The sequence below is a fragment of the Carettochelys insculpta genome, chromosome 10 (genome assembly GCF_033958435.1).
Source record: "Carettochelys insculpta isolate YL-2023 chromosome 10, ASM3395843v1, whole genome shotgun sequence".
In the NCBI taxonomy this organism is placed as follows: domain Eukaryota; kingdom Metazoa; phylum Chordata; order Testudines; family Carettochelyidae; genus Carettochelys; species Carettochelys insculpta.
The window spans coordinates 17,493,476-17,521,447 of NC_134146.1; the positions used below are offsets into that span (position 1 = coordinate 17,493,476).

General features: G+C 42.4%; 1 protein-coding gene across 1 annotated transcript; it reads right to left on the minus strand.

Annotated features, from left to right (window-relative positions):
* Positions 1-842: 842 nt before the first annotated feature.
* On the minus strand, positions 843-27,952 carry AP1S3 (adaptor related protein complex 1 subunit sigma 3). The gene is made up of 5 exons (XM_075003994.1): positions 27,897-27,952; positions 8,402-8,580; positions 6,829-6,937; positions 5,579-5,716; positions 843-4,067 (listed from the first exon to the last, which is right to left on the minus strand). Exons 1-5 carry the CDS (start codon positions 27,897-27,899, stop codon positions 4,032-4,034), a joined length of 465 nt encoding a protein of 154 aa, XP_074860095.1. The 5' UTR covers positions 27,900-27,952; the 3' UTR covers positions 843-4,031.
* Between the last annotated feature and the right edge of the window lie 20 nt (positions 27,953-27,972).

The following is a 27,972-nucleotide window of genomic DNA, read 5'->3' on the forward strand; positions in this document are numbered from 1 at the left end:
AACGGCCATAAAATAAATAGCCATGTAACTAACTTCTTTTACTGCAAAATATTATTCATGTTAATCTGTCCAAGATTATTTTCAAAAGCCAACACTGAATCCAATTAGATATTTTTCCTTCTAGTTTACTTTTGTACAGATTTCACCAGCTTTGTTTCACAGGCCTCCCCTGCATCTCTTTTACACAGCTCCATTGGAAAGGGCCTTTGTTAAACATACTGGGAAGTTACACACCAATTTGAGTCCCACCTAAATAGTAATTGGAGACTTGTAGATGACCTATGCTCCACGGGAGTACAATGGAAAACAACCATACAAAAGTAGTTATAAACAGCCAATATGCTTCAGTGAGCTAGAAACTGAGAACAAAATACCAACCACAAATACAGTAAAAATCTGTGAGGCATTGCTTGGTCTTCCAGTATTTGGGCACTTCCTCCATCCCCCCTAAAATCTCACTTAGCTGTCACTAGTTTTAATATGGACACGTATCCATTATGGATATCTAACTAATTGCCCTTATTCATTCATTGATGACACAACCCACTCGTCACAATTAGCTGCATTGCAGAAAACCAGCCGCCACTAAGGGTAGATGACAAGATTGCAGGAAGAATCCCACAACCAGAGAATGCTAATAAGAAAATGGAAAATCTTATAGTCAACACTGCTGGCAAGAGCAGAGAAAGAAATCTAGGCCAAAACATGCTTACGTAAAATGGTTATTTTGAGAAAATGATGCTGAACGTACTCTAAGCTCGAAAGCAAGGAGAATTTAGATATTTGGTATTATTGATCAATTTATTGATAATTGTTTGATAATCAGCCAGTAGTGACAGCAAACTATTTTTCTTAAAGGCCCAATAACGTTTTATTTTTTCCACTGGATGGAAAGTACCAAGAGTTTGAAATTCAGCAGGGTAAAGACCAATACTGTCAAATTGGGTAACAATCAGAAATCCAAGGTACAAAATTAAAACCATTTTAAGAATAACAAAGATGAAAGGTAATAGGAGGTTATGGCCCCCATTCCTGAAATGCACTGAATGCAGCCTCATCTTTGCACCTGTACACAATCATTTTGAAGAGACACTCTGTGTAGACAGAAGGGCACACCTACCCACAAAAGCATTGCAGGATTTGGTCTAAAAATAATTCTACAGTGCACATAGGGTATTTTGCTATTATACAACAATACAAATTAAGTTACCTGAGTTATTGACACTGGGCAGAAAGTGAATAAATCCAAGGTTCCATACTCCTGAACCCTAATTGTTCCCATACCATCCAGGTGTAATCCTCCTGAACCATTCTAAATAGAGAGTCATCTTCTTCACTCTTTAAAACCTTCATGGGCCGACAGTTGTAGGATTGTGCCTTCCCATTAACCGTGACTTAGCCACACCATGTTGCCAGAGCTAAGCTCCTAGCACAACAGGAATGAAAGGTAGCTGGTTTCCATCTCCTGATGAGTTCACAGCAGACCAGAGAGCTGTCCTCAACAGCTTCTATCATTTCCACTCTGTAGCCCTTGAATACAGAGCATTATTGGTGGGAAGGCACCAAAGCTAGTGCTCACTGTATTTCAACATCCCTTAGCCAGCCCCTGGAGAGCTGTAGCCAGCTAGCATGAACCACACGACCTTGTAAAGTGTTAATCTATGCAGTGTCTATGGCATGTCTAGGGTTGATCTAAACCAACAATAAGGAAGCCACAAGCAGCTCCCTTGCAGTCCCCCACACTGGGCATAGCAGAGAATTTGGGCCACCCTATTTAACTGAGATATGATGTGGGCTACACAAGCACCTACCTCTCGTTTAGTGCTTCTTCATAAAGCATCCCTCCAGGTTTCTTATGTATTATTTCCACTTGAGATAAAGTAAAGCAGTAGGTGAAACTTTATGTTCCTTGTTAGAGCCGCCACAAAGGCCCATTATTTTGATACTCCTACCTGCACTAAGAAATATCTTAGCCCTGTAGCAGCTCCGTTTGAGCTCACTGAGGCTACATGAGGAATAAGGTAATCATCAATCTATTAGTATTGCATATTGGCATAAAATAAGCTAGACAATTGTATGATTTAAAAGTGAAAGTCTATATATGGAATGAACTGATTTAAAAATACTGACTTTATTATTAAATTATTGCATTTCAAACCACAATGATATAATATGCAGACACCCAGTTTCACGTAATTGAAAGCTTAAACCAATGTTTCAGAGCTATTTAAAGCCTCCAGTGTTTTCAGTTTTTCCATGGTATTGGAAGTATCACTTTGACATCAATACAGAGAAAACAGATGGCTAGAGAAGTGAACAAGTGAGCAGTACAATATTACCAACTGACTCCTCACAAGTCTGACTAACAGAGAACACAGACAGAAAAGAAGGGGGTTGGTAACTGAAGTCGGTGCTGTATGTCAAAGTATTTAGAAATCAGTAAAACAGACACAGATTGTGAAGGAGGTAGCTGGGAAATATTTAGAACAACAATTCAAGAAATTAACGATGAAAAAGAAACCGAAATATGGCTTCTACCATAACCCCAAGATGACAGGAAGTGAAGAAGAAAAACAAACATATTAGAGAGATCAAACCTGTACTTGTGGATGATAAAAGAGGGAGAATAAAGAATTTCCTAAATTATACAGAAGACAATTTCATGATTTGGAAAGGGTCCAGAGAGGAACCATGTGATGAAATACAGAAAAGAAAACTTAGCAGGAAAAGGAATTTTTAAACTTTGAAACCTATTAGAGTAGAATAATTACTGAAGTGAAGCGAGTTCAGTCAAAGTAGACAGGTCAAAGCACTCAAGATCAATACAACAGGAAAAAAATACATCATTGGATGGAAACTAGCCACGGTAACATGCTATTTTTCCTCTTCTGAAATGCCTTATCAAAATATTATCATAAAGAAATATTTGACTCTTCTCATCTCGTCTTGTTATTCTTGGTTTCTTCCCTCTTTGCATTGTCTACAAAATTACACTCAGGTTTTTTTATAGTGTCCATTCTAAACCTAATCAGGCCACTTGCAACTTTTAAGAAAAAGGCTATTTCTATGTTTATGCAAACTTTACAATGCCTAGTTTTCAGGGGACCGTGCAGGAGAAGAGTAGCCATCTCCAGTCACGAAAAGTAACTAAATTAGGAGTTGAGGGACAAGTAAATTCTACAGGACTCTGACTCTCTTTGCTGGGAATACTCTCATCCTCTTCAGACCTTCCCTCCCAGTGGGTTCTATCAGCTAGCTTCTTCTTTGGTCCTATGATTTAGCAAAGAGGAAGATTTTATCAGATGGTGAGGCAGGGTGAGGAAAAACACGAAATTAAGCCATCAGAACATAACAGGAGAGAGGACTCTAACAGCCATGTAGAAACATGAGGGACACAGCAGATCACAGGATTCTGCTTAGACCTGAAATGTGGCCTTCAGGAATTAATTGAAGGCAGTATGCTTACTGGACAGCAGAGCTCTCCTTTTATTGGGTGCAAGAGCAGGTGATAGAATGAAGACAGTACTAGGAAGCAGCAGAAGAGGATGAGTTCAAGAGCTACATTTGAATCCTGCGTGCTCTAAGTAGTAACATGTCTTCAAAGCAGATTCTCAAAAAAAAATCTCAGTGTTTAAGAAAAAATATTAGAAGATCAGAATAATCATTACATTCAAAAATATACTGTTACAAAAGTATACCAATGCAATCAGTGATGGAACAAAACCAGTATAAATATCTTTTGCAAATATTTTCTTAGACTGAAGAAGTTCACAGTTAAAAGCCATTGTATAAAACTCATTTAGTCAAGGAGGAGGATAGTGGCTAGATCAAGTATAACAACAGTTGTAAGAAACTCCTATATAGAACAATATACACTGCTGGAGCTGACCTTCATTTTGACTGCTACGCAAATCCCTTTAGTTATTGGTTTTTGGTATTTCTCAGAGGGTCTGGCACATAGAAAAGCAATTTCAACAAGTGAATTTTACAGGTAGTAAGCAGCATCTCTGTTCCTCCAGGAGGTTTTAAAGTTAAAAGGCAGGCTTGCTCATATATTCCTCCATTGTCTGAAAAGAAAAATAGCAAGTGAGGTGTTACTGCTTGTAAAGTACCAGGAAATGCAGTAGGGATCTGGCCCTGTTCTGAACAGGGTTGGAGGTTTTGGAAAAATCTCCATCAAATCCAAGCCCTATGAACACTCATCAATTAAACGGCTACAGAAATAATACTTTAAATCCCCATTAAGACTGAGCATCTAAATTTGCATATGTGGTTGCTGTATCTAGTAGGGATGTTAATAGTTAACCGGGTCACTGGTAAGCTTCACTCTAAACAGATGACGTTTACCAGTTACAGTTAACCAGTGGGGGCTGGAGCAACCTCCCCATCCCGCCCGTCATGGATAGAGAGTTCTTCCAGCCCTATCTGGCCAGCCACAGCCAGGGAGGCAGCAGCTCTGTGCGCACCACAGACTGGGGCACTCCAGCCTGGCCAGAGTAGCTCCTGTCTGCGGCAGCCCAGCTAGGTTGAGGCAGTGCTCCCACCAGCCATGCCTCCCCACTCAATTTAATTGGTTAACTGGTTAAACTTAGTGTTTAACCAGTTACATCCCTAGTGTGCAGCTGGTCTTCTGTACGTGTCATTACTGCAAGCTGATGGGCTCCCTCAACGATTCAGAAGCAAACCAGTACCTTGCCTATGCTTCCCCCAGGCCCCTGCTCCGGGATGGAGAGTATTAGTCAAACACAAAACAGAGCTCTCTCTTTGATCAAGCAGACACCAGAGGCCTTTCCACTTAACTCAGCATAGAATGGGTGGCAAGAGAGGCATGCAATAGGCATGCCACTCTTAAGCCTTTCCTGGCTGTTATTACCCTCTCAGCATTTGCAAATTCCAGCCTGTACTGAAAAAGCTGGTGGGGAAAAAGATGGCAAAAGGCCTATTTGTGTAATTTTCCCTAACAAGTTCCAGCAGCCACTTATTTTCTTCCACACTGATAAAAGTGGAATCCTCCATTGCATTTCACAGATCTTCCCATTCTTGGTTCACTCAGGGAATTACAATGTAAGAAAATGAAGCTCATTCCTGTAGGTCTTTGAATACAAGTCCTATAACTATTCCTCAGAGGAACCATTACACGGTCTAGTTATGGAAAAACTGGAGGTAACCAGCACGTACTTGTGCTGATTTTGATACAGTATTACAAAGTAGAACATCTGCCAATTTATTAGTGAAACGATAAAAGAAAAACAAAAACAAACCCACCCCTGAACATCCAGGCCAGCTATGTTAAAGTATCAAACATTTAAGAATTGTCGTAAACAAATTCTTAACATGGTGTCTAAAATCTAGCAACTGACATGTCAGTACTGATCACAACCATTCTACTTTCAGAGTAGCCACCAACAGCATATAAGTGTCTTCATACTATAATACAGCACCACAGGATTGAGCTAAGTGTATGACGTTGCCATTGTTTGTAAATATCTTGTCGTGCTAAACTTCGGACCCGTTGAGATATCAAACACTACTCCTGTCAGACAAGAAAATTGTAGGGAGGTGTGTGCTTCTGCCTTACCTCTTGTAACATATCAGAGTCTTCTATGGCTTTCACTGCTGATTTCTTTGATGTTTCTTGTATTTCTCCACCGATTATAAACTCATCAAGAATAAAGTAAGCCTTTTCGAAATTAAAGATAATATCCAGTTCACATACCTGATGAAGCAAAGCACACATTTAGGCATAGTATTATAGCATTATATGTATTTTTGTGTTCCTAGAGGCGACAGATTGCCAAAGCTATTCAACGGATGCACTCTGGTGGCAGACAGGAAAGTGAGAAATAGAAACATTAAATATTAGGTGATATCCCAGATTCAGCACTAGTGAAATCATGTTGTTCTCTTTATGAAAGACCAAGTACAAACACATTTGTTTAAACACTTTGTTACGGAATACTTATTAACAGTCATTGCACAGAATAAGGCATATTCCCTGTCACAAACATTTTAACAGTTTCTGACAGACCAAAGACAATGGAAGACAGCACAATGATTTATGTCAATGGGAAGTCAGATAAACGAACTACTCAAGAGAATGTGGTAGAAAAGTATTAATAAAACTAGATGTCCTGTAGCATCCAACACTACCAATGGCCCATCTCTAACCCGGCCTGTATCACCTCATTATTCCCCCACCCTTTGCTGATCTCGTTCCCTCAGGTGATGTTTCCTGTTTGATACAAACTTCGGAAAAAAAAAAAAAGTCAGGTCTGAAAATTTAAACACACCCCTGTCCTGCCCCTACACAATATTCAAATTCTTTCCTGGCATGTGAAATGTCTGGCCTAGAGGTGACCCATGCTGGGACTGTAGGGGTTGCATCAGCAAAATGCCCCTGCTCCACCCTTGTCCTTCCCCTGCTCATCTCTTCCCACCCTTCTATCTGCAGCAGTGCGGCCTAGGAGTAGCATGGTCAGTGTGCACCACTGCAGGGGAGGGCCAGGACTTCCCCTGTACTCACTGGAAGCAGCGTGGCACTCACCATGAGTACGAAGGGAACAACCTGAGGTGCATGTGGCCCACCTCAGGTATCCCGCCCATGTGCTGCCTATGATTTGGACGTAAACTCCCTAGAATAGCCTAGGCACTATTTTACTGTCATATCCTGCTCATATACCTCATGCTGGATGTGTGGGTGTAGTGCAAGCAAGAGAGAAGGAAAGGCTGACTAAAAACATTTACATAGAATTTCACGCCTGGCTTTGTGACAAATAACTAAAGGGCAAAAAGGAGCACAACTATCTTAAAGAAAAAAACAAAACTTACATTTCCAAAATATCTATCCAGCAGTTCTACATATCGATGAACAACTTCTAGTGTCAGGAGCTCATTATCTTGGTCTTCTATTGCACAGCAAAAATATAAACTAGCATACCTACAAAAATAAAAATGAAAAACAGGTGACTGGTTGGTAAAACCTGAAGTAACAACTCAACCACGCAGATTATTTGGTTCATTTCTCCACCTGTACAAATCTGTTCTCTACAGTAAGGCTATGTCTACACCAATTTGTTTTTCAAGTACGTGAAAAAGCCACCAGCCTTAGCAACATACATTACACTGACTTGAGCGCCAGCTATGTCAGCCTGAGAACTTCTCCCACTACTTATGAGGTTGAAGGAGTGAAGCCAACTTCTCCCACCATTTGTTCAACCTCCTAAGTAAAGCCAAGAACTCTATCCCACTGACTTAGAAGCATTATATTATAGAGCATATAGTGGTGTAATGAAATCACTGAAGCGCCAGTGCTGTAAACCGTCTAAAATAGCTGTAGCTTAACAGCTGAGTTGATTTTCCTCTCTCATCACCTTTATTTTAAACATATTAGATCAGTTATTTACTGTTATGTTTATGTAAAAAAGCTGTGCAGATTTGTTATGTTTCAGAACTACTTTTAAAAATACCAACTGGCATATGACAAAAATCTTCCCAAATGCCCCAACTGTAGATGTGTTATATTGGGACGTAAAACAATTTTGTGTTTTAAAAGAAGCAGCATAGAAAGAACATAGAATTGGGCCACTATTCAGGAAACCAAATGGTTAGTTTATGCGCTCTTCAAGAAACAGATGATGCGTAACTATTTGTGCTGATCAGTTCTGTCTGCTGATTTGTAACAGTTATGTTTAATCAGGTTTTAGAAGGTGGGAGGAGAAAGATCCGCTTGAGCATACTTCTCAGGGTAATGGCTCGAGCCCCATTTCAGCAATGCATCTAAACCTGTACCAACTGCACTCCTTTCAGCAAACCACTTCAGAACATGCTGAAATTTTCATGCTTTGCTGAATAGGAGTGGACCACCGTCCTAGGGCCCTCATTTTTCTCCTGTAACTGTAAAGGGAAAGATATCGCAAAAGCTCATATACCTGGAGAAAGCACAAGTTCCAGAATTGTAAATACATCAAAGATGCAATTCGACAGAAGCTTCCTCAATATACTGTGTAACTTTACAGCACACTTACAAAGCATGACATGCTTTTCAGCATTATATTTTTGAATTAGCAAGATTAACTTGACACGGCATTTTGTATAATTTGAACTGTTAATCAATTTTTACTTCCTTTTTTCCTTCAGTGGTAAGCAATACTGGTATTTCTCAAATGGCAATTCTCCATGTCAAGTTATGGAATGAGGAAAGGCAAGCTGATTTTGTTTACAGTCAATCTTACTTACTGTTAGTTCCAGGCTCTTGTATACAGCATTTTCAAATCCTCACAGCATTCCCTGCTCCTCATGTGCTTTTTTGTAGAAATACAGATAAGTGGTGTGTGTGTCTGTCTCTCTCTCTATGTATATACACATACACAAATTTATTAGCATTGTATAAAACTACTCACACCTTTTATAAACAAGCTTTGTGTCTTTCCAGTCGACAACACTGCTCATCTTTTGATTGCGAGCCAAAATAATCTGAACAATTTCACGCGTGATCTTTTTCCTTTCTTTATCAGGTAATGTTATGTACCACTTCTGAAGTCTTAATTTCCCTTGTCGGCTGAACAGCAGTAGAAATCGTATCTAGAGTAAACAAAGCAACATGATAATACCAGGTCACGTGCAATTACTTTTCCAGGAAATGACAATTCAACTGCCATTCTTTTCTTCATTACAAAGAAAAGACACCAGCTGACAAAAAACAATTCGCCCCTGTGTAGACGGCTCATATTGTGCTTAAGCACCTAAAGCTCTCATGAATTTCACCATTACCATACGTCTCCAAAGTCTGCCTAGTAAAACGCATTCCTCTCTTAAGCATATAAAAGAAATGAAGGTGCAATTAGATGCATGATTTTTATTTTTTGTCCAGAGATTCAGGGCTAATCTAAATATCATTGAGTTTTATGAATTACATAACTCTAATGAAAGACACCTGAACATATACTAAAATATCTCAGATGTGCCCAGGTCCTAGTACAGTCCTATGACCTCTTCATTAGCAGGAAGGACCGTTCTGCTCATTGGGCCTGGGAGCTCTACTGTAACAAGTATGTAAACATTCATAATATGTGACAATAACCTATAACAACATACACTGATGCGAAAAAATATGAAACAGACTAAAATTAATCTGAACAAAAAGGCCCATTGATACAACTTAAGGACCGAGTTAAAATCATGCTTGGTCAAAAAGAAAAAAAGAGGATCCAGAAATTATTAAGCCAAAACTGAGGTGTCAAATATTAAGCATAATTGGTAGACAAAATAATGAGGGGCTGTGCTATCCTCTTCTTGTCATCCAAGACACAGCCCTCAATCTAAGGTCACCCCTGGCGGAATTTCACATCCATTCTCCAAACACATGGGGATGGCCATGCTGTTAAAAAAAATGACAACGTTCTCTTTGATTTTAATTTTAACCTGGGCAAAACAATTTATTTCCCTCAACCCATATTCTCAGAAACAGCTGAATTGGTTTGGGCTGGAAACGTTCAAAAAACGCAGAGCTTCAGGCAGGCACCCTGCATAGAAAATTTCAGCCCAGATGGTTAAAGCTGGACAAAGTTATAGACAACTGAAGATAGGGACTCATAATGGGAAGTTTTAGGCACCCTTACCAATAGGTGGCACTGTCAGCTCAGCCCAAAGTACACATACAATTCTGCATCCTTACTCACGTTAGCATCCACTGGGTAAATAGCCCCATTGATTGTAATGAGATTACTCATGAGTTCTACTCATTAAAAGGGAGGAAACCAAGTCCAATCTAAACTATTTAAAAAAATAAGATCACCAAGCACAGCAAAAACTGGACTACAGCACTTTGGTTCAAACTGCTGGTTTCAAATTAAAAACTATTATATGCTCCCCTTGATAAACATTCATTTCTAGCCTGGGGGAGTGAAGGGAAAAATGGGACAGAACCAAATTCCTGGATACAAATGCCACCAGACTCTTAGGCTGTTCAAAATCCTACCCCATGCCCACATTTCAAAATTGTCCCACTTTTCTGTGAGACAAATGGGCCCAGATTCACTGGGACAGATTCTCCGGGGCAGGACTTGTTAGCTGGAGGGAGAAAGTAGCTCTGCACTACCTCTATGTCTCACCTCCCCACCCCCCGCCGCCCCCGACAATGGGCCAAGCCAAGAAATCAACCTGGTTCTAACACACATGAAGAGCACTTGTGGCGCAGCTGCCAGTGGTGACTGGTGTGGGATTCCAGAGGAGGCACTGGCTATGCGCCTCTGCCCTGCCCATACCCGCCCCACCCCTTTCACACTCATTCCCCTCTCCCTCCTGTCCCTGCTCCACCCCCACCTGCCTATTCCTGCAGAAGTCCTGGGCCGCTTTCGGTGAGTGCAGGGTAGTGCCCCCTCTTGGTCCGTGCTGCTCCAAGGGATTGCAGTGGGGCCTGCCCCACACTAACCTGAAGCGGCATGGTGCTGACAGTCAATTGGAGGGGGGCTGACGCTGGGGTGCATGTGGCCCTCTGTGCACCACCATGTGTTGCCTCTGCCAGCTGCCCACAGCCCAAAGGAGCTATTCTATCAGCTGAGGACTGATGAGGCAGAGCAGAGCAGAGCAGTGACTTGCTTTTCCCTCACAAAAATCTCCCAACAGCAGAGTTGGGTGGGGACATGTGCTATGGTGACTTTACAGCCTGTGGGGTGAGGAAGTCCTTCCTTACACAGAGAATTGTGAGAAGGGTGAATTTGCTGGGTTTTTGATCAGTGTTCCCTGCAAACGGTGTGCTGGAGTGGCCAATCAGGAGGGAGTCAAACCCTGCCCAGCTGATTGGCAGAATGCCAAGCTGACAGCAGTTGTTTCAACCGGTGGTCCTCATGTCTTGCTGCACAGAACAGAATTTATTCTGTACATGGATGGAAAACATGGGAGGGAATGTTGTTTCTGACTCTTTTATACTGCAGGAGCGAGTGCAAGAGTCGAGCTCTAGACAAAAACAAGCAGTCCTGGTGCACCTTATAAACTAACAGATATTTTGTAGCATAAGCTTTGTAGGCAAAGACCTGCTTTTTCAGCTCTAGACAGGGTATGAAATGCTCAAATTCCGTATCTAAACGCTGGCCCATACCCTCTAGTGGTATAAATCCATGGAGCTCCATGGACATCAATAAAGCTACTCTGACTTACGTCAGTTGAAGATCTACCAGGATGTGCCTTGGTCTTATCTATGGACAATTTAAAACATTAAAGGATTAAAATTTCAGGTTACAGTTAAGATGTGGGTTTACAATTAAGCATTCTGTAAAGAAAGTCTTGCACTTGGGTAAATTACAAATACATCCAGTAAACAGAATGAAGTGTCTTAAAAATACACCAATGAAGTATCTTAAAAATATCCTGCTTCCAATCTTGCTGCAATTGGATTTTTACACAAAATATTTATTCATAATCCAGGACTCCTCTGTGGCTAATAAAAATGCTCATTTAAATATTCTAGGCTGAAAAATGCTCAGGGGGAAGGAAAACCAACTTTTATCATGTTTTCTTCATTTTAGAATGATTTGTTTAAATATTTAAATTAATAAGCACCAGCAGAGAAAATAATTGTTTAAGCATATTCAGGATATAACAACATTGCTTTTTCTAGCTGTCATTCTTTCGAGAATAATGATAAAATTGGCTTACTGGGCACAGCCCTCACACATGGCATCTCTCTCACACATTGCATGTCTCTACATATGGACTGGACAACACTTTTTTTTTTCCGAAGAGCATTTACAGACAATTGTGTTGGCAACAGAAGAAAATTCAGCATCTTATTCACAGCATCCCTATTTCATACTGGATCTGGTTACAAGTTTGTTTCTTAGTTGTTTTGTATGAGAAACTGATGGCCCCAAATCTTCCATGTCTTTGTGTTGTTCTGTATGATGAATTCTAGGCCCCTCCTGCTTCTGAGAGGTCTAACATATGAACATCTGAAAGTACTGTCCTGAATTCACACAAAGGCCTGTGTATACATGCTCTGTCCTTGACAATGTGTCTGTCATGGTGGTAGGGAAATAAAAAGTTATCTGGAAACTAAGAATTGTGAGTTAATCAGGAAGGTTTTAAAAACTTGATCATTTTGGAAAAGATGGAAGGTTTTATTCTAACCTCCCTGTGGAAGAATTAGTAAAACTCCAGGAAATGGTCATTGCTATTTCACTTGATAAAATGAATGAGATTTTGTAGCTACTGAAATTCTAGTAATTTTAATGGTGTCCCCGTGAGTTACCTAAATAAAAAAGGAATGGACTGAGTTAGATCAAAGGACTATGCACCAGCATAGCTCCATTTGTGCTACTAAATTGTTTTGACATGAGGTTATAAAAGTTGTAAAGGTAACCACCAAACAAATTCAGCACATGCTATACATAGAGTTCCCTGCTGGCTCAGGGGTTAGGTGGGGGTAAGTATAATTTTGCTATCTGCACAGCAAGTTACATTCACGGCCTATGTTAAGATACTGTGTTTTCAAAAGCACAGCATTAACCTCCAGGGGATGAATGCAACTGGTTGGTACACCGGGTCATCAGCATTTCAAAGCAGCCTAGACACAGACAGGAGCAGGTAATGGCAATTCTATACCCCTCCAAGCATCAGCGACTATTAAATGCATTTACACACAAATGAGGAGCTCCAATAGAAGCCCCACAACAAAAGAATTCCATAGTTCAGGGGATAAAGCCCAAGGGTGGGATACCGCTGTTTAAATTCGCTCCTCTTCCCCATCTCCACCCCTGCTTCCAGGGAATCTGCACCCTGATCCCAGCTGAGTGCTTTAACCACTGGGCCGAAAGTTATAAAGTGGGGAGAATCAGCAACCATCGGCTTGAGTCTGAGGGGGACCCTAATGAAATAGGCAGTTTCTGGGAAAACTTACCAGACAGAAGTGGCCTTGCGCACTACATTGCTGAGCCACCAAAACCAACATAACATGGAAAATGCTTGCTACAGAATGAGCTAGTCTCTCACATATCGGAATGCCATTTTCCCTCAACAGCGTGGAGCACCCATTGCTCAGTGAGCACTCATGCACGTCAGACATGAAATATCAAACAACCCTTTGTTCACCCGCTATGCCTGAACTGCTTGCTAAATCCCAGTAGAACAGCAGATCCACAAGACAGTTCACTCACATGTTCTGTCTTGCAAGCGTGCACACAAACACCCGCCTGCAAAAAATGTTTGCTAGAAACAGAAATGAACCTCTCTCTGGTGGGATGCTCTTGCCCACTGATGTTACCACAGCTCTGAAATGAACTTTCCAGCTGCAAAGCCAGCCACTTGAACTCATATTTTATTGTTGTGATCTTTCAAAAAGTAACAGTTTACATGAGAATCTTGGTCAGCCCCCAACATACTACACTAGCACAGGCCTAATTTGGGGACAAATTATTTAAGTTTTTCATGAGACAAAAGGGTTAGATGGTAGATGTTCAGGTGGATGCACTGAAGGTAGGTGTTGGGTCCAGAGTGACCGAGACAAATTGGAGGATTAGGCCAAAAGAAATGGGATGAGGTTCAATAAGGAGAAATGCAGAGTCCTGCACTTGGGAAAAATCCCAAGCACTGCTACAGGCTGGGGACCGACTGGCTAAATAGCAGTGCAAAAGAAAAAGACTGGGGGATTACAGTGGGTGAGAGGCTGGATATGAGTCAACAGTGTGCCCTTGCAGCCAAGAAAGCTAATGGCATATTGGGGTGCATGTGGAGAAGCATTTCTGGCAGATCTAGAGAAGTTATTATTTCCCTCTATTCAGCACTGGTGAAGCCACATCTGGAGTATTGTGTCCAGTTCTGGGCCCCCCAGTATAGAAAGGATGTAGACGCAATGGAGAGGGTTCAGCAATGAAAACGATTAAGGGGCTAAAGCACATGACCTATGAGGAAAGACTGAGAGATCTGGGCTTATTCAGTTTACAGAAGAGAAGACTGAGGGTAGCAGCCTTCAACTTCCTGAAAGGAGGCTCCAAAGAGGATGGAGAGAGACTGCACAGTGGTGACAGATGGCAGAACAAGGAGCCATGGTCTGAAGTTATCAGGGTGGGGGGTAGGTTAGATATTAGGAAAAATTATTTCACCAGGATGCTGGTGAAGCACTGGAATGCGTTACTAAGAGGTGGTGGAATCTCCATTCCTAAAGGTTTTTAAGTCCCAGCTCAATATAGTTGTGGCTGGGATGATTTAGTTGGGGCTGATCCTGCTTTAGGCAGGGGGCTGGACTAGATGACCTCCTGAGGTCCCTTCCAGCCCTAGAATTCTATGATTCCATGGTTATCAACTGTCCCTTACCCCTTATTATCCCCTCCGCTCCTTGTAAAGAAACACAAACAAAATCAAACAAGGGCTTTCCTTAAGACAAATGAGATTTACTGTTGTTAGTTTGCCGTAGCATAATTAATACCATTTGATGTTCAGGACAGACTAACCTCCAGTGAGATGTTTCTTATATCTAGAGAACAGTAACTTGGTTCCCTGAAAGAGCAATTTAGTGTGGCAAATAGTGAAAGGAGGTTCTGTTTTAGCTCTAGTTGGTTACATAATTACCGTCCTTCGGGTCTGAAAATATCAAGTGACTCTAAACAACACACTACATTTTAGAAATGAATGACTCAAAACGTCTAAAAGGTTAAAATATTCACTTTTTTTTTTTTAAGTGAACACACACACACCGGGAGCAAATGTAACCATTACCCAACTGCTTTCAATGTTAAACCTTTTCACTCAAGCAGCTACTTTCAGTATCTTATTATCAAAAAAAGCATTGAAAAAAATGTAGCCACAATTTTGCGTTTGTAAGCTGTATTTTTAAGCACATGCTATTGGATTTTGTCCAACATGTGGAGGTGTACATTGTATATCCTTCTGTAGCAAACAAATACGTCTAATTAGAGTTGAGCAGAAAACTGTTCTCCTGGGGCCGGTGGGAGGCACAGAGGGGGAAGGGGCAGATTACAAATCCTGCTGAGCTGGATGGAAACAGAAATTTTGAACCTGGGTCTCTTGCACACCAGGTGTGTGCTCCAACCACCAGATCAGAGGCAGTCTCTCCTGTTGAAGATATTCCACTTTTTATAAACATTCATTGACAGAGACTGACTTTATAACACTGTGGTGTGGGCACTCACCTGGGATTTGATACTCCTAAGGCCATGTCCCTGTAACAGGGATTTTAAACATAGATCTCTAAACATGCATAGTGGGGCCCTACCAGCAGGCTATTGCCTACTCTGGGGTAACTCCCTCCCTCTCTCCCAGAAATTCCATCCTGGACTTGAGAAACCTTCCAAGACTGAAGATTTGGTTTAATCGAATCAGTGTTTTTGAAACAGTTTTGTCAAAAATTCCCAACCAGTTACAATCTATACCAGGGGTCAGCAACCAAAACGGCACAAAGAGCTTTTTTTTTTCCTCTCTTTTCCCAAACTTGGTAAAAACTCAATTCAAGGACCACAATGCATGTGAATACAACATGGCCCTTAATAAATAACGTCAAACATACTTTCTGTAACCCCTATTTTAAGAACAGTGCACACACATTGATTTGTAATGTGATACATGTTTACTGCAGGACATTAAACTTTTTACATATTCTATTTCCTCACACTTTACATGTGATTGTACCACTGAATTCCCAACTTTCACTCCCAAACCCACTTTAATCATGCCAATTGTACATCACGTTTAATTTCAGTTGTCTTTCTTAAAATGCATGTTGCCCTTCACAGAAGGAATGCCTTTGCCTTTTCAAAATCAAGACTTTATTAGCAACACGATTAAAACACAGATAAAATATCATATCCCACAATGCACTGCCCGTGTTAAAGGGGGAGTTATCCACATTTTGACATCACATATCGTTTGCTATTTAGAGATGAGTTCATTGCCAGACTTTTACAGGTTCACCGTTTACTGAAAATTATTAGGCAGTTTTTTGTTTTTAAAACTTTGAAATTATAGTGTCAGGAGCCACAAAGAAGTCCTTAAAGAGATGCACGCAGCTCTGAAGTCACCGGTTGCAGACCCCTGGTCTATATATTCACTTAAACGTACGAGTAATGGACACTTGATTCATTCTAGGGGTATAGCTGGGCTTTCCATTCTAGACACACACCTGGCGTGAAAAGGCCTCAAGTGGAATACTGTGTCCATTTCAAGCTCCCTTCTTCAGGAGAGATGTGAACAACTGAAGTCCAGGAGAGAGCAACAAAAGTGATTAAAGATCTAAAACAACACGACCTATGAGAAAAGATTGGAAAAAAATGGTTTGTTAAGTCTGCAATCGAGAAGGCTGAGGGAGGAGATGACAATAACGTGCAAGTTCTGACAGGATTTTTATAAAGGTCATCTGTTGAAATTGCAGCAAGGGAGCTTTAAGTTACACATTCAGGTATGTCTACGCTGCCCAGAAGATTGACCCAGTCAGGGTCGATCTTCTGGAGTTCAGCTTCATGCACCGTGTACAGATGTGCAAAATCAGACTATCTGGGGTTAGCAGCTGGTACCTGTATGCCTTGATGTTGCAAGGAGCAAGAGAGATCGACAGAAGAGTTCCTCCCATCAACCTCACTCTGTGCATATGGCTAGGTAAGTTAATCACAGACAAATTGGTTCTAGCTATACAACTGCCATAGCTAAAGCTGTGTATCTACAATCAATTTACCTCCCTACTGTAGGCCAAAGCCTAAGAAAAGCTTTCTGACTATAAGTGCAATTAAGCACTGGAATGAGTTATCTAGGCAAGCTGTGGAATCTCCATCACTAGAAATTTTAAGAGAAGGTTAAACAAACACCAGTCGGGGTGTTTGTTCAGTGCAGGGGAAGGGATTAGATGACCTGTGGAGGTCCCTTCCAGTCTTACATATTTATTATTGTGTCCATGCAACATGCAATTGTAAACACTACATTTATAATTACTTTTAAAGGAGACTAGGGGAGAGCCTCTGCATCTGTCCCCCTCCTCCATTCCAGTTTGCCGTAAAGTAGCACACACTGAGCTCAATCTTACTGCAAAGCACTGGCTAGATCAGCGTTTCCCAAAGCGTGGTCCGTGGATCGGGACCAGTCCACGGAAAAAAAAATAACGGTCCCTGCTCCAGAGCCTCATGAAGTGGCAGTCGCTGGCCCTCCCCCACCTGGAGCCCCAGGAAAGCATCAGCTGCCTGCGCTCCTCCCTGGAAGTCCCTGGGAAGGGGCAGCCATTGGCACGCCCCGCCTGGAGCCCTGGGGAAGCGGCGGCTGCTGGCGAGTATTCAAATTATCATGCCATCCTGTTTATTTGGTACATTTCCTATTTTTCCGCCTGCTGCGCGTGCGCTTTCATGCAGCCGAGCCTGTCATTAGTTTTTGTCTCACATGTCACGGCAGTCCAGGTTTGTTTCTGTGCGGTGCTACAACATGTCTTTTTAGGTTAACTGCTTGAGTTTTCTTCATTTATTTTCAATTAAATACCCTTTCGTTTTTGTCTTCAATGTGGATAAATGGCTGAAGAACATGACTGGAAATAAAACTATCAAACGTTCGAATGATGTACAGCCTAATACAAGCGAGAATAAGAAGATAAAAGCTTCTTGGACCCACAAGTATTCTGATAAGTATTTGAAATTTGGTTTTATAGAAGTGTTAGTAGTGATCAGCACTTGCCATTATGTATAATCTGTCACGCAGAACTATCCAATGAATGCATGAAACCATCCAAACTGAAATGCCATTTGGAATGCAAACATCCAGAATATGCAAGTAAGCCCACAGATTTTTTCATAAATAAGAAAAATGAATTATCTTCTACTAAAATAAGCATGAAAGTGCACTTTCTATATGCTCTTCAAATAAAAACTTAGTTTTGAAACTTCATAGGAAGCTAACAGAAATAGCCGAGACAGATTATCCATATACTGTTGGCGAAAAGTTGATACTTCCTGCATTGCGTATTATTACATCCTGTATTTATGGATGGAAAAAAAAATCAGGTGGGTTCGCTGTCTGTATCTAATGATACAGTGAAAGAATTGAAGATAGGGTGAAAAATATTGAGGAAACTCTCATACGTCAAATACAGAATAGTCAGTTTTTTGCATTGCAAGTGGAGGAAAGCACTGATATAGCAGACGCTGCCAATTTGATGTGTTTTGTTAGGTATGATTATGAAAGCTCCATTCAAGAAGATCACTTATTTTCTAAACCACTTCCAACAAGAACAATGGCTGACAAATTTTTTAAACTAATCGATGATTTTATTATTCAAAGCAATATTGGCTGGAAAAAATGTGTTGGACTGAGCAGTTATGGGGCTCAAGAAATGGTAGGGTCTCGCACTGGGCTTGTCCCCCAGATTCGAGCTGTCGCACCAGACTGTGCATTGCTGCATTGCGATATTCACAGAGAGACACTAGCTGTGAAAACTACACCACCACTTTTGAGTTCTACTCTTCAAAGATGTGGGAAGTTTATAAATTATATAAAATCTTGCCCGTTGAGTTCCAGAATTTTTACTGCTTTGTGCAAAGAATTAGGAAGTGAAAATGAGCATCTGTTGTTATACTATGAGATTCGATGGCTATCAAAAGAAAACATTTTGAAACAACTCTTTGAAATGAAGGATGAAGTTTTATTGCTCTTAGAGCGACACTCTCCATCGGCAAAATATGTTATATTTAAATTTAAAGACAGGTTTCATGAATTTGACTGGTTAACAATGATGGCTTACTTGTGCGACATCTTGTCCTTTAAATGAGTTAAGTCTAACAAAATGTTGGGACTCATTAAGAAAGGAATGGATAATAAGATAGAAAATGTCATATTACCTTTATATAAATCCACGGTACATCCACATATGGAATGCTGTGTACAGATTTGGTTGCCCCATCTCAGAAAAAATATATTGGAATTGGAAAAGCTTCTAAAAAGGGCAACAAAAATGATTAAGGATATGGAATGTATGTCATACTATGAGAGGTTAATAAGACTGGGACTTTTTAGCATGGAAAACAGACGATCAAGGGGGGCTATGATAGAGGTACATAAAATCATGATTGGTGTGGAGAAAAAAAAATAAGGAATTGTTATTTACTCCTCCTCACAACACAAGAACTAGGGGTCACCAGATGAAATTACTAGGCAGCAGGTTTAAAACAAACAATAGGAAATACTTTTTCAAACAACACACAGTTAACCTGTGGAACTCCTTGCTGGAGAATGTTGTGAAGACCAAGACTACAGCAGAGTTTAAAAAAGAACTAGGTAAATTAATGGGGATAAGTCCATCAATGGCTATGAGCCAGGATGGGCACACATGGTGTCCCTATCCTCTGTTTGCAAGAGGCTGGAAACGGGTGACAAGGAATTGATCACTTGACGATTACCTGTTCTGTTCACTCCCTCTGGAGTACCTGGCATTGGCCACTGTCTGAAGACACGATACTGGGCTTGATGGACCTACAGTCTGACCCAGCACGGCTGTTCTTATGTTCTTATTTACAAGGCACTAAAATTAATATTTTCAAAGTTCACGGAAAAGTTGAAACTACAATTAAAAAAACTTTGTTTATGGGCGCAAGGATTTAGCAAGGGAAACTTTAAATCTTTTTTGTATTTTGACTGAATTACAAGAAAAATGTGCTGAAACTAATATCTCAGATGTGACTTCTGCAGCAACCAAAGAACATCTCTTGGGGCTAACATCAAGCTTTAATGAATATTTTCCTCCAACTGACGCCAGTAAAATGTGGATTAAGAACCCGTTTATTGTTGACACTGAAAATGAAGAAATATTGCAATTGAATGCATCAGAAATGGATTCATTAATTGGACTTTCTTGTGACTCTGCCTTAAAAGAGAACTTTGATAAACTCTCCTTGACTGAATTTTGGTTGAGTTGTAGAAAAGAATATTCACATTTATCTGAGAAAGCAGTCAAATTCTTAATGCCTTTAGTTACGACATAAGTGTGAAACTAGTTTCTCATCTTTGGTTTTCTTCAAAAATAAAGAGAGAAATAGATTGAATGTTGAACCAGATTTGAGTATAAAACTTTCTTTTGCTGCTGACATAAAGGTGCTGTGTGATGCAAAACATCATCATCTTTCCCATTAGTTGTCTTTTTAGTTATTTAAAAGCTAAAAAGTGCACACATAATAAATGACTTGTATTCATCTCATTAAGCTATAAATAAACTTTACAACTGTTCATAGAATCATAGAACAACAGAGCTGGAAGAGACCTAAAAAAGCCATCGAGTCCAGCCCCCTGCTCTAAGCAGGACCAAACCCAACAGATCAGCCCCGCCAGGGCTTTGTCGAGGCGAGACTTAAACACCTCCAGGGATGGAGACTCCACTACTTCCCTGGGTAGAACATTCCAATGCTTCACCACCCTCCGAGTGAAAAAGTTTTTCCTAATGTTCAACCTGGACCTTTCCAACTGCATCTTGAGACCATTGTTCTGTGTTCTGCCATCCGTGACCACTGTGAACAGCCTCTCTCCTGCCTCTTTGCAGCCTCCCTTCAGTAAGTTGAAGGCTGTTATCAAGTCCCCCCTCAGTCTTCTCTTCTGCAGACTAAACAGTCCAAATTCCCTCAACCTTCCTTCGTAAGTCATATGCTCCAGCCCCCTAGTTATTTTGGTCGCCCTCCGCTGGACCCTCTCCAGTGTATCCACATCCTTCCTATAATTGAGGGCCCAGAACTGGCCACAGTACTCCAGATGCGGCCTTACCAAAGCCAAAAAAAGAGGAATAATCACTTCTCTGGATCTGCTGGCAATGCTCCTCTTGCTGCAACCTAATATGCCATTAGCTTTCTTGGCTACAATGGCACACTGTTGACTCACCCAGCTTCTCATCCACTACAACTCCCAGGTCCTTTTCTGCAAAACTACTACCGAGTCAGTCGGACCCCAGCCCATAACAATGCTTGGGATTCTTCCGGCCCAAGTGCAGGACTCTGCACTTATCCTTACTGATCCTCATCAGATTTCTTGAAGCCCAGTCTTCCAATTTGTCTAAGTCAGTCTGGACCCTGTCCCTACCCTCCAGCGTATCTACCTCTCCCCCTAGCTTAGTGTCATCCGCAGACTTGCTGAGGGTGCAATGCAACCCCTCATCCAGGTCATTGATAAATATGTTGAACAGAACAGGACCCAGAACTGAACCTTGGCGCAGTCCACTAGAAACCGACAGCCTTCCCGACATCAAGCCGTTGACCACTACCTGCTGGGCCCGACCTTCCACTGGTTGAATTGTAATTAAGGTAATAAGTTAGGCACTTAAGTATTTTACATCAGGATTTGTATTTTTATGTACTATTATTGTGAATAAATAATAAACAGTAAAATTTTATTCATTTTTCATTCATTTTTTAATATATGTTTAGATTTTTGGGTGGCCAAAAGTAGTACTGAAAAAAACCTGGTCCCAACTATATAAAGTTTGGGAAACCCTGGGTTAGACTATTACTCCTGCAACAGAAACATATCTGAGAAACAGCAGACAATTAGAAAAGGAGAAACCATTGGCTTTTCTTTCTATTCTGTCTCTTCCCTTTTCCTAGTTTCCAATATTTGCTCTAAGCAAACAGTCACAATACATCCACAAGAGCTCCCTCCTACTTTACGGAACCTAAGACCACAAACCACAGCTGGCATACATTATAGTTACAGACACCGCTTCCTTCACTGCAGCTTTTGTTCTTTTCAAAAACAAGGACACAATACAGCATGTGCCTCACTCTCACAGATGTGCTCATGAAGTCATACCGTGAAAAAAAATTTGCTATAGTGATGAATGTGAAAGTACTGCAGTGTACAAGCAAAACACTAATGTCCTATTTATGCAGTGTTCTTTGAGGGTCAAAACATATTTGATTTATCCCTTTTATTAATAAATTACTGGCCGTGACATCTGTCAGTCAAATAAGATCAGTTTTATAACATGTAGCAATAGATAATCCATAGTTGGCTAAGCAGGATGAAAACCTTACATTTCAAAGAGACAAGTCATGCACTATCCCCAAGCTGAGTACTGGCTCCAGACTCCCCTTCTCCAGTTTCCATCCTGGTAGGGACACACAAAATTGACCCATCAGGGTCAGCAGTCAAACACTGTACTCCTTGAAATAGATGAGAGAAACTCTCCCGTTGACCTTCCTCGGTGACGATGGCCAGGTAAGTTGTTTTCAGGTAAGTCGATTATCTGTGCAGTTGTCATAGCTAGAATTGCATACCTGAAATTTCCGTATTTTGCTAGTGTAGACCTGGCCTTCGACAAGCCCAGGTCCTCTTGACCTGATCTCAGAGCTCATCAGTTATATGGGCAGGTTCGTAATGCTCAGGCAAGCAGCAAGACTAGCCTCATCCATCCAGAGGAGGTCAGGTTCATAGCATTTCAACAGAGAAGAGACAGGATTTGGTGTATCAGATATAAAGGGATTTTATTTTCAAACAGATGAGCAAAGACAGTCCCTGAAAGTTATCTCAACCTAGAAGACTGATTATACCAAGCCTGAACTGCTAGGTTTCACTAGAATATTATCTTGTTTGTCTCCTCTCACTTACCTCTGGATAATTCCACTGACTACAAAGAAGTTACTCCCAACCAAGTCACACCTGTGTAGGTGAGAGAAGAATCAGGCCTTAAGTCTCCCTAAAAACTGGCTTGGACTAAGCAATTGTGGAATGTATTGTGATTGCACTACAAGGATTCAAACTAGCTAAAAACAAGAGAGACTCATTGTACATTTCAGAAAATGACACCCTTAAGTTTTAACCTCAGCTCTTGAGAGTCTGAATGGGTCTGGTGGTCCTACTGATTCTCTTAGGTTATATAAAGCAATAGCATTTAATACATTCAGAGCAATTATACAGGATCATGCCATCTCCCACCCATGGTTTTCATGGCAGTCTAATCCCAAACTGCAGTCTTTCATGGCCAAGCTCACTGTCACCACAAAACAGCACCTCTCTCTGCCCAGAGCTGCTTTTGTAACTATGTGTACACTTCTGAAAAGTCACTGTTCTGTTACCGTAAGTACAAAGGGAGTAAGTGATGGAACAACAATCTGAAAGGGCAACAGATAAAGAAATGACTCAGCATGGAAAAAAAAAAAACCCATACCCACCGCCCTTGGTCAGACAGACTTTTTCCTTAAGTAATGAGGTTTATACCAAGAACTTTAAGTGGAGCAGAAAATATCCATATCTCACAGTTCAATCTGCTCCTTCAACCTCCAGTGCAGAATCAAATTCCAAGGCTTCCCATTCTTAACTGTTTCTCTAAACACCTGTGCAATGGGAGAAACTGATCTGAAATTAAGCTCATATTCACAGTGGCAGATAGTTATTTTTCTCTGTACAGCCCATTCAAAGGTCCCCATAACTTTGGGTATGCTAAAAGTTATCTCCATCTGAACCACCACAAAGGCCTGTGCTCTGGGAATTTTATCCCAGCACCCTTCTCTGATTGACTGATTATGGGGTGTGGGACACTTAAAAGCAATCAAGTTTCAGTAACTTCTCACCCAGCTGATACCATAATGTTTCAGCCTGAGGAAATCAGTGTCTGGTGGAACAAGAATGTTCTGAACCATCCAGCAGCATGAGTCATGACATGGGACTGACAGGGCAGGTGTGCCTTTGTTCCCTTCTGCAGCTCACCCTCTGTCCTGCCACAAGTTTCAGTTCCTCATATTACAGGAGATCTTTCCAACGTATACCTTACAGGGACAGTATTAAAAGACAGAGGTACAGATTCAGATTGAACAAAATCAAATGAACAGCCTAACTCACCTTCCAGCTGCAACACATTCTAATCCCATTCCTGCTTCATTGCCTAGCTGAATTTTAGATGGGAAACTGAGGCACAGACTAATTGACAGTAGAAGTGTGACAAAGAAATCAAACTTGGTTCTCTAGACTAGCATTAAAAACGTTAGACTATCCTCCTCATCTCTGGAGTTTGGCTCCTTATGACACACACACCTTCTGGATCTGCCAGGAACTCGAATAGTTAAGATTAGGCAAACCACAAGCTTATCTCTTGGGCTGGGCTAGTGGGGAATGGCTGGGTTGAGAAGAATAGGGATGTCATGCTTATTATAGGTATCAGAGGGGTAGCCGAGTTAGTCTGTATCTTCAAAAACAACAAGAAGTCTCGTGGCACCTTACAGACTAACAGTTATTTTGGAGCATAAGCTTTCGGGGGCAAAGACCTGCACCTATTATAGATGCACTTTTATTATAAGCTAGAGTTGTGTTTACAACAGCTCTAATCAGCAGTTCTGAGAGTTGACAATGGCTGAAACATATACTACAAAACAAAAGTGCTTTTCTAGGGCTGAGAATGGATAACTGAACACTCCCTAAGTGCTTAAGACATTTTCCTTTTAATGTTTGTTGTGCAGAATGTGGGAAAACTTCTGTATTGTTTTTATGGAAATATGCATGGCTCAGTCTTCCCCACTCACATGTATATGTATTGTTACCAACTAAAATGATAGGGGAATCACAAAAAGGGTGCTAGCCATGCAGGCATGGCTGGGCTAGTAGGTGTCAGAATGTGACATACAGATAGAGATACAATGGGACACAGGGACTAGACCATTCATTTGTAAAGACTGCTGGGCCAACTGGAATTTCCACAATCCCCTCCCAGCCTAAGCCTCTAGAGAGTGAGCACTCCACATGAATTCAGCATGACTGCACTGCAGTTTGAAACAAGGCACTGAGAATAAGTATGCTACTGGGCCAGTGCAGTGAGAAATGTGAATTATGGAGCAAGAGAAGCAGATTACTTTGCCAGCATGTAAACTTTACTTTTTCATTGTAACCACAGAAGCCTAAACACTGTATGTCAGTTAACTAAAAGATGCTGTCTTATTCCCAAGAGGCAATGTGCACCAAGTATGTGCAGATGTGTGCCAGCAGTAGAAACACAGCTGGGTGACACCTGAATCTCTTCTCGGCAGCTGTCCAAATGTTCAGCTTGCAGGCAACACTAGCAGCCACAAAACTTGACCTGAAGATTTTTAGAAGGGAGCATTGTGAAATCTAGCTCATGTTTTAGAGGAAAAAGGCACATGTTGCAGACTGATCAAGTGAATGTCTCCCATAACACACATGACCCAGAGCCAGAACCTGGGTGGCTTATTCTGCTCTAGTGACACTTGTACTTTAAGGGGCCACTGAGGGTGTGTCTTCACTATCCAAACAATCTACTTGCTCAGGCTCAATCTTCTGGGCTTCGATTTCACACGCCTAGTGGGGTTGTGTGAAATCAAACTAGCAGGGGTCAGCAGACAACCTCTGTGCTCCTCAATCTCGTAAGGAATAAGGGAATCTCCGGTTGACCTCGTCAGTGAGGCTGGCCAGGTAAACTGACTGTAGATAAGTCGATTCCAGCTACACAACTGCCATAACTGGAATTAAGTATCTACAATTAACTTTAAGGTCTAGTGTAGACCTGGCTTTAGAGTTTCCATTTCTTGTAATCTTGTGAGCCTCAGACTTGATGTTCTTCTTACAGACCCAGCTACAAGTTATATGAAAATCTGAAGGTCTACCCTCCCAGTTGCACAAAATTCTGAGCTTTGCCATACAATCTAAAGTCTCAAAAGCCAACAGCAAATGCCGCCCCCCTTACAATTTATTATCTTTTTTAAAATCTCGTGATTTTCAAGTAACATTTGTGATTTTGGTGGATTGATTCACTCTTTTAGAGCACTGTTTTGGATATAGCAATACCGAATGCTGTTCATGTAAAAATTAGATATCTTTAGGTGAAAATTTTTTTTACCTGTGTCTAAAAACAGATCAGATTATGAACACCAGAATTCTGAAAATCTGAACCAATTTTTTCCCCGCTTCTCTCAGTGAGTAGAGCAGGGATGCCCAAGATGTTCACCACATGTGGCCAACAGGATACCACGGTGTGGCGAATATGGCTCTTGAGCCGCATGCGGCTTTTGGAGCCCTTAAATGAGGCTCCCCTGGGAGCTGCAGGCAGGCAGTACTGTCCGCCCACTGTGCACACGCGTTCCACCGCTTGGTGGGAGAAGAGCATGGCAGCAGCACTGGTGGCCCCAGCAGCTCTGGTGAGTCGCCAGCATTGAGTTAGAATGGGAGGGAGGCTGGATGTGCCTAGCTCTGGGGGAGGGGATTTACTTAGAGCGGGGGGTTGGGGGGGACTTGACATGTATTCAGAGTCAACAACCACAAGCATAGCGATCTCTGAATTCCTATTGGACACCCCTAGTGTAGGGTACGGCCACATTTAAATACAGCAGCAGAGTTGCACTGCAACACCAGTGTAGCTAATGTCTACACTGCAATAGGAGGGGTTCTTTTGTTGGTGCACCATCCCCCACCGCACGAGGCAGTAGGTTGGCCAACGAAAAATTCTCCTATTGATCGAGAACTTTCTACTTTGGGCATTTGATTAGCTTAAGTATATGCTTAGCACTATGGATTTTCATACCTGACCCTTGGATCAAAGCCATCTTAGTCAATTTCACTTTTGTTGGGTAGCTGGTTCACTTTCAGGGCATTATACCCTAGTTAGTACCTATGCCAGATGCCTGCACTGCAGAGGCAGTTTGTGAATGATTGTTTTTTTAAGAAAACAAACACTGTTTGCAGAGGTAAATATTGAGAAAATGGAAGACACACAGAAATGCCTGCATGGTGTTTGAACTAAAAAAAATTCCAGTGGAAACAATCTGTACTGACTACACAACATTTTGCTTCCTTTATTTCATGGGCAGAGAACAGCATGAACCTTAGGGCTTGGCCTACACAGTAAATCCTCAAGCAGCACCATTTCAATCTGTGCTCAACTCACATTAACTCGAGTTAAGTGCAAATCGAAACTGCCCCCAGCTCCTGGCTTACCCCACTGGGAGAAACCATGCTGCAAGCAGTTATGTGCTTCCCAGCTGGGAGAAGCCCGGGGCCACGTGGCTGTCCCTCCTCCCACTCGGGGGAAGCCAGCAGCTAGAGCCAGGGGAAGTGGGCGGCTGGAATTCCATGCATCTTCTCAACTCCCCCTCTGCAATTTACACAAAATCTGACTTATGTGGAGGTTGCCCAGAACGCAACCCCCGTTTTAAATCCAGGGGTTACTGGACACAAACCTGCTCCAGTTTAGTTAAACCGGTTTAAATCCCTGCGGACACACTCGTTTTAATTTAGCTTAAACTGATCCCTAGTCACCTACAGACACCTTATAACAGGCCTCACTGAACCCGACGTCGGCAGGTCCACACAGCCGCCCCCAGGAGGAAAGCGGCATCTGCTGCAAGCCTAGAACCCGCAAACGCCCATGCGGCCCCAGGCACAGCCAACGCCAAAGGCAGCCGCTCCCAGGCCGGGAAGCACATGCTCCGCCGGGGGCGAGAGGGAAGTAGCCCCCCCACAGACGGCGTTTTGCGCCGCGGTAGAAGTCGGCCTGGGCGGGCGGAGGAAGGGGCTGAGGCCGAAGACGAGGCGGGAAGCTGGTGTGTCTCCGACCCACGGGCGTCGTTTCCGGGGGCGCCGCGGGGGTGCGGCCGGGCGCTCGGGGAACGTGGCTGGGACCGGGGGCCACATCCGAGCAGCGCGCGCCCCACCGGCCTCCGCGGGGGTCACCCCTGTTGCAGGCTGTGCCGCCAGCCCCGGCCGCACCAGCGACAGGAGGCGCCCGGGCCGGGGGAGAGGCAGGATCGCGGCCCCGCGTCTCTGCCGGCTCTGCCCAGCGGCGCCCGGCGAGCCAGGCCGGCGGCTGTAGCGCCCCCTAGCGGCCCCGGCTGCGGCCGGAAGGCGCCGTGGCAGCCGCAGTCCGCCGCCACTTCCTGCCGCGGTCGGGCTCGCTGCGGGGTCGGACCGGGGTCCCAGCCAGGAGGCGCCCGCCCCCGACTCACCATGGTCGCTGCTGCTGGCGGCTCCCCTCAGTGCCAGGTGCGCGGCCTGCCGCCCATCCCGCCTTCCCACAATGCC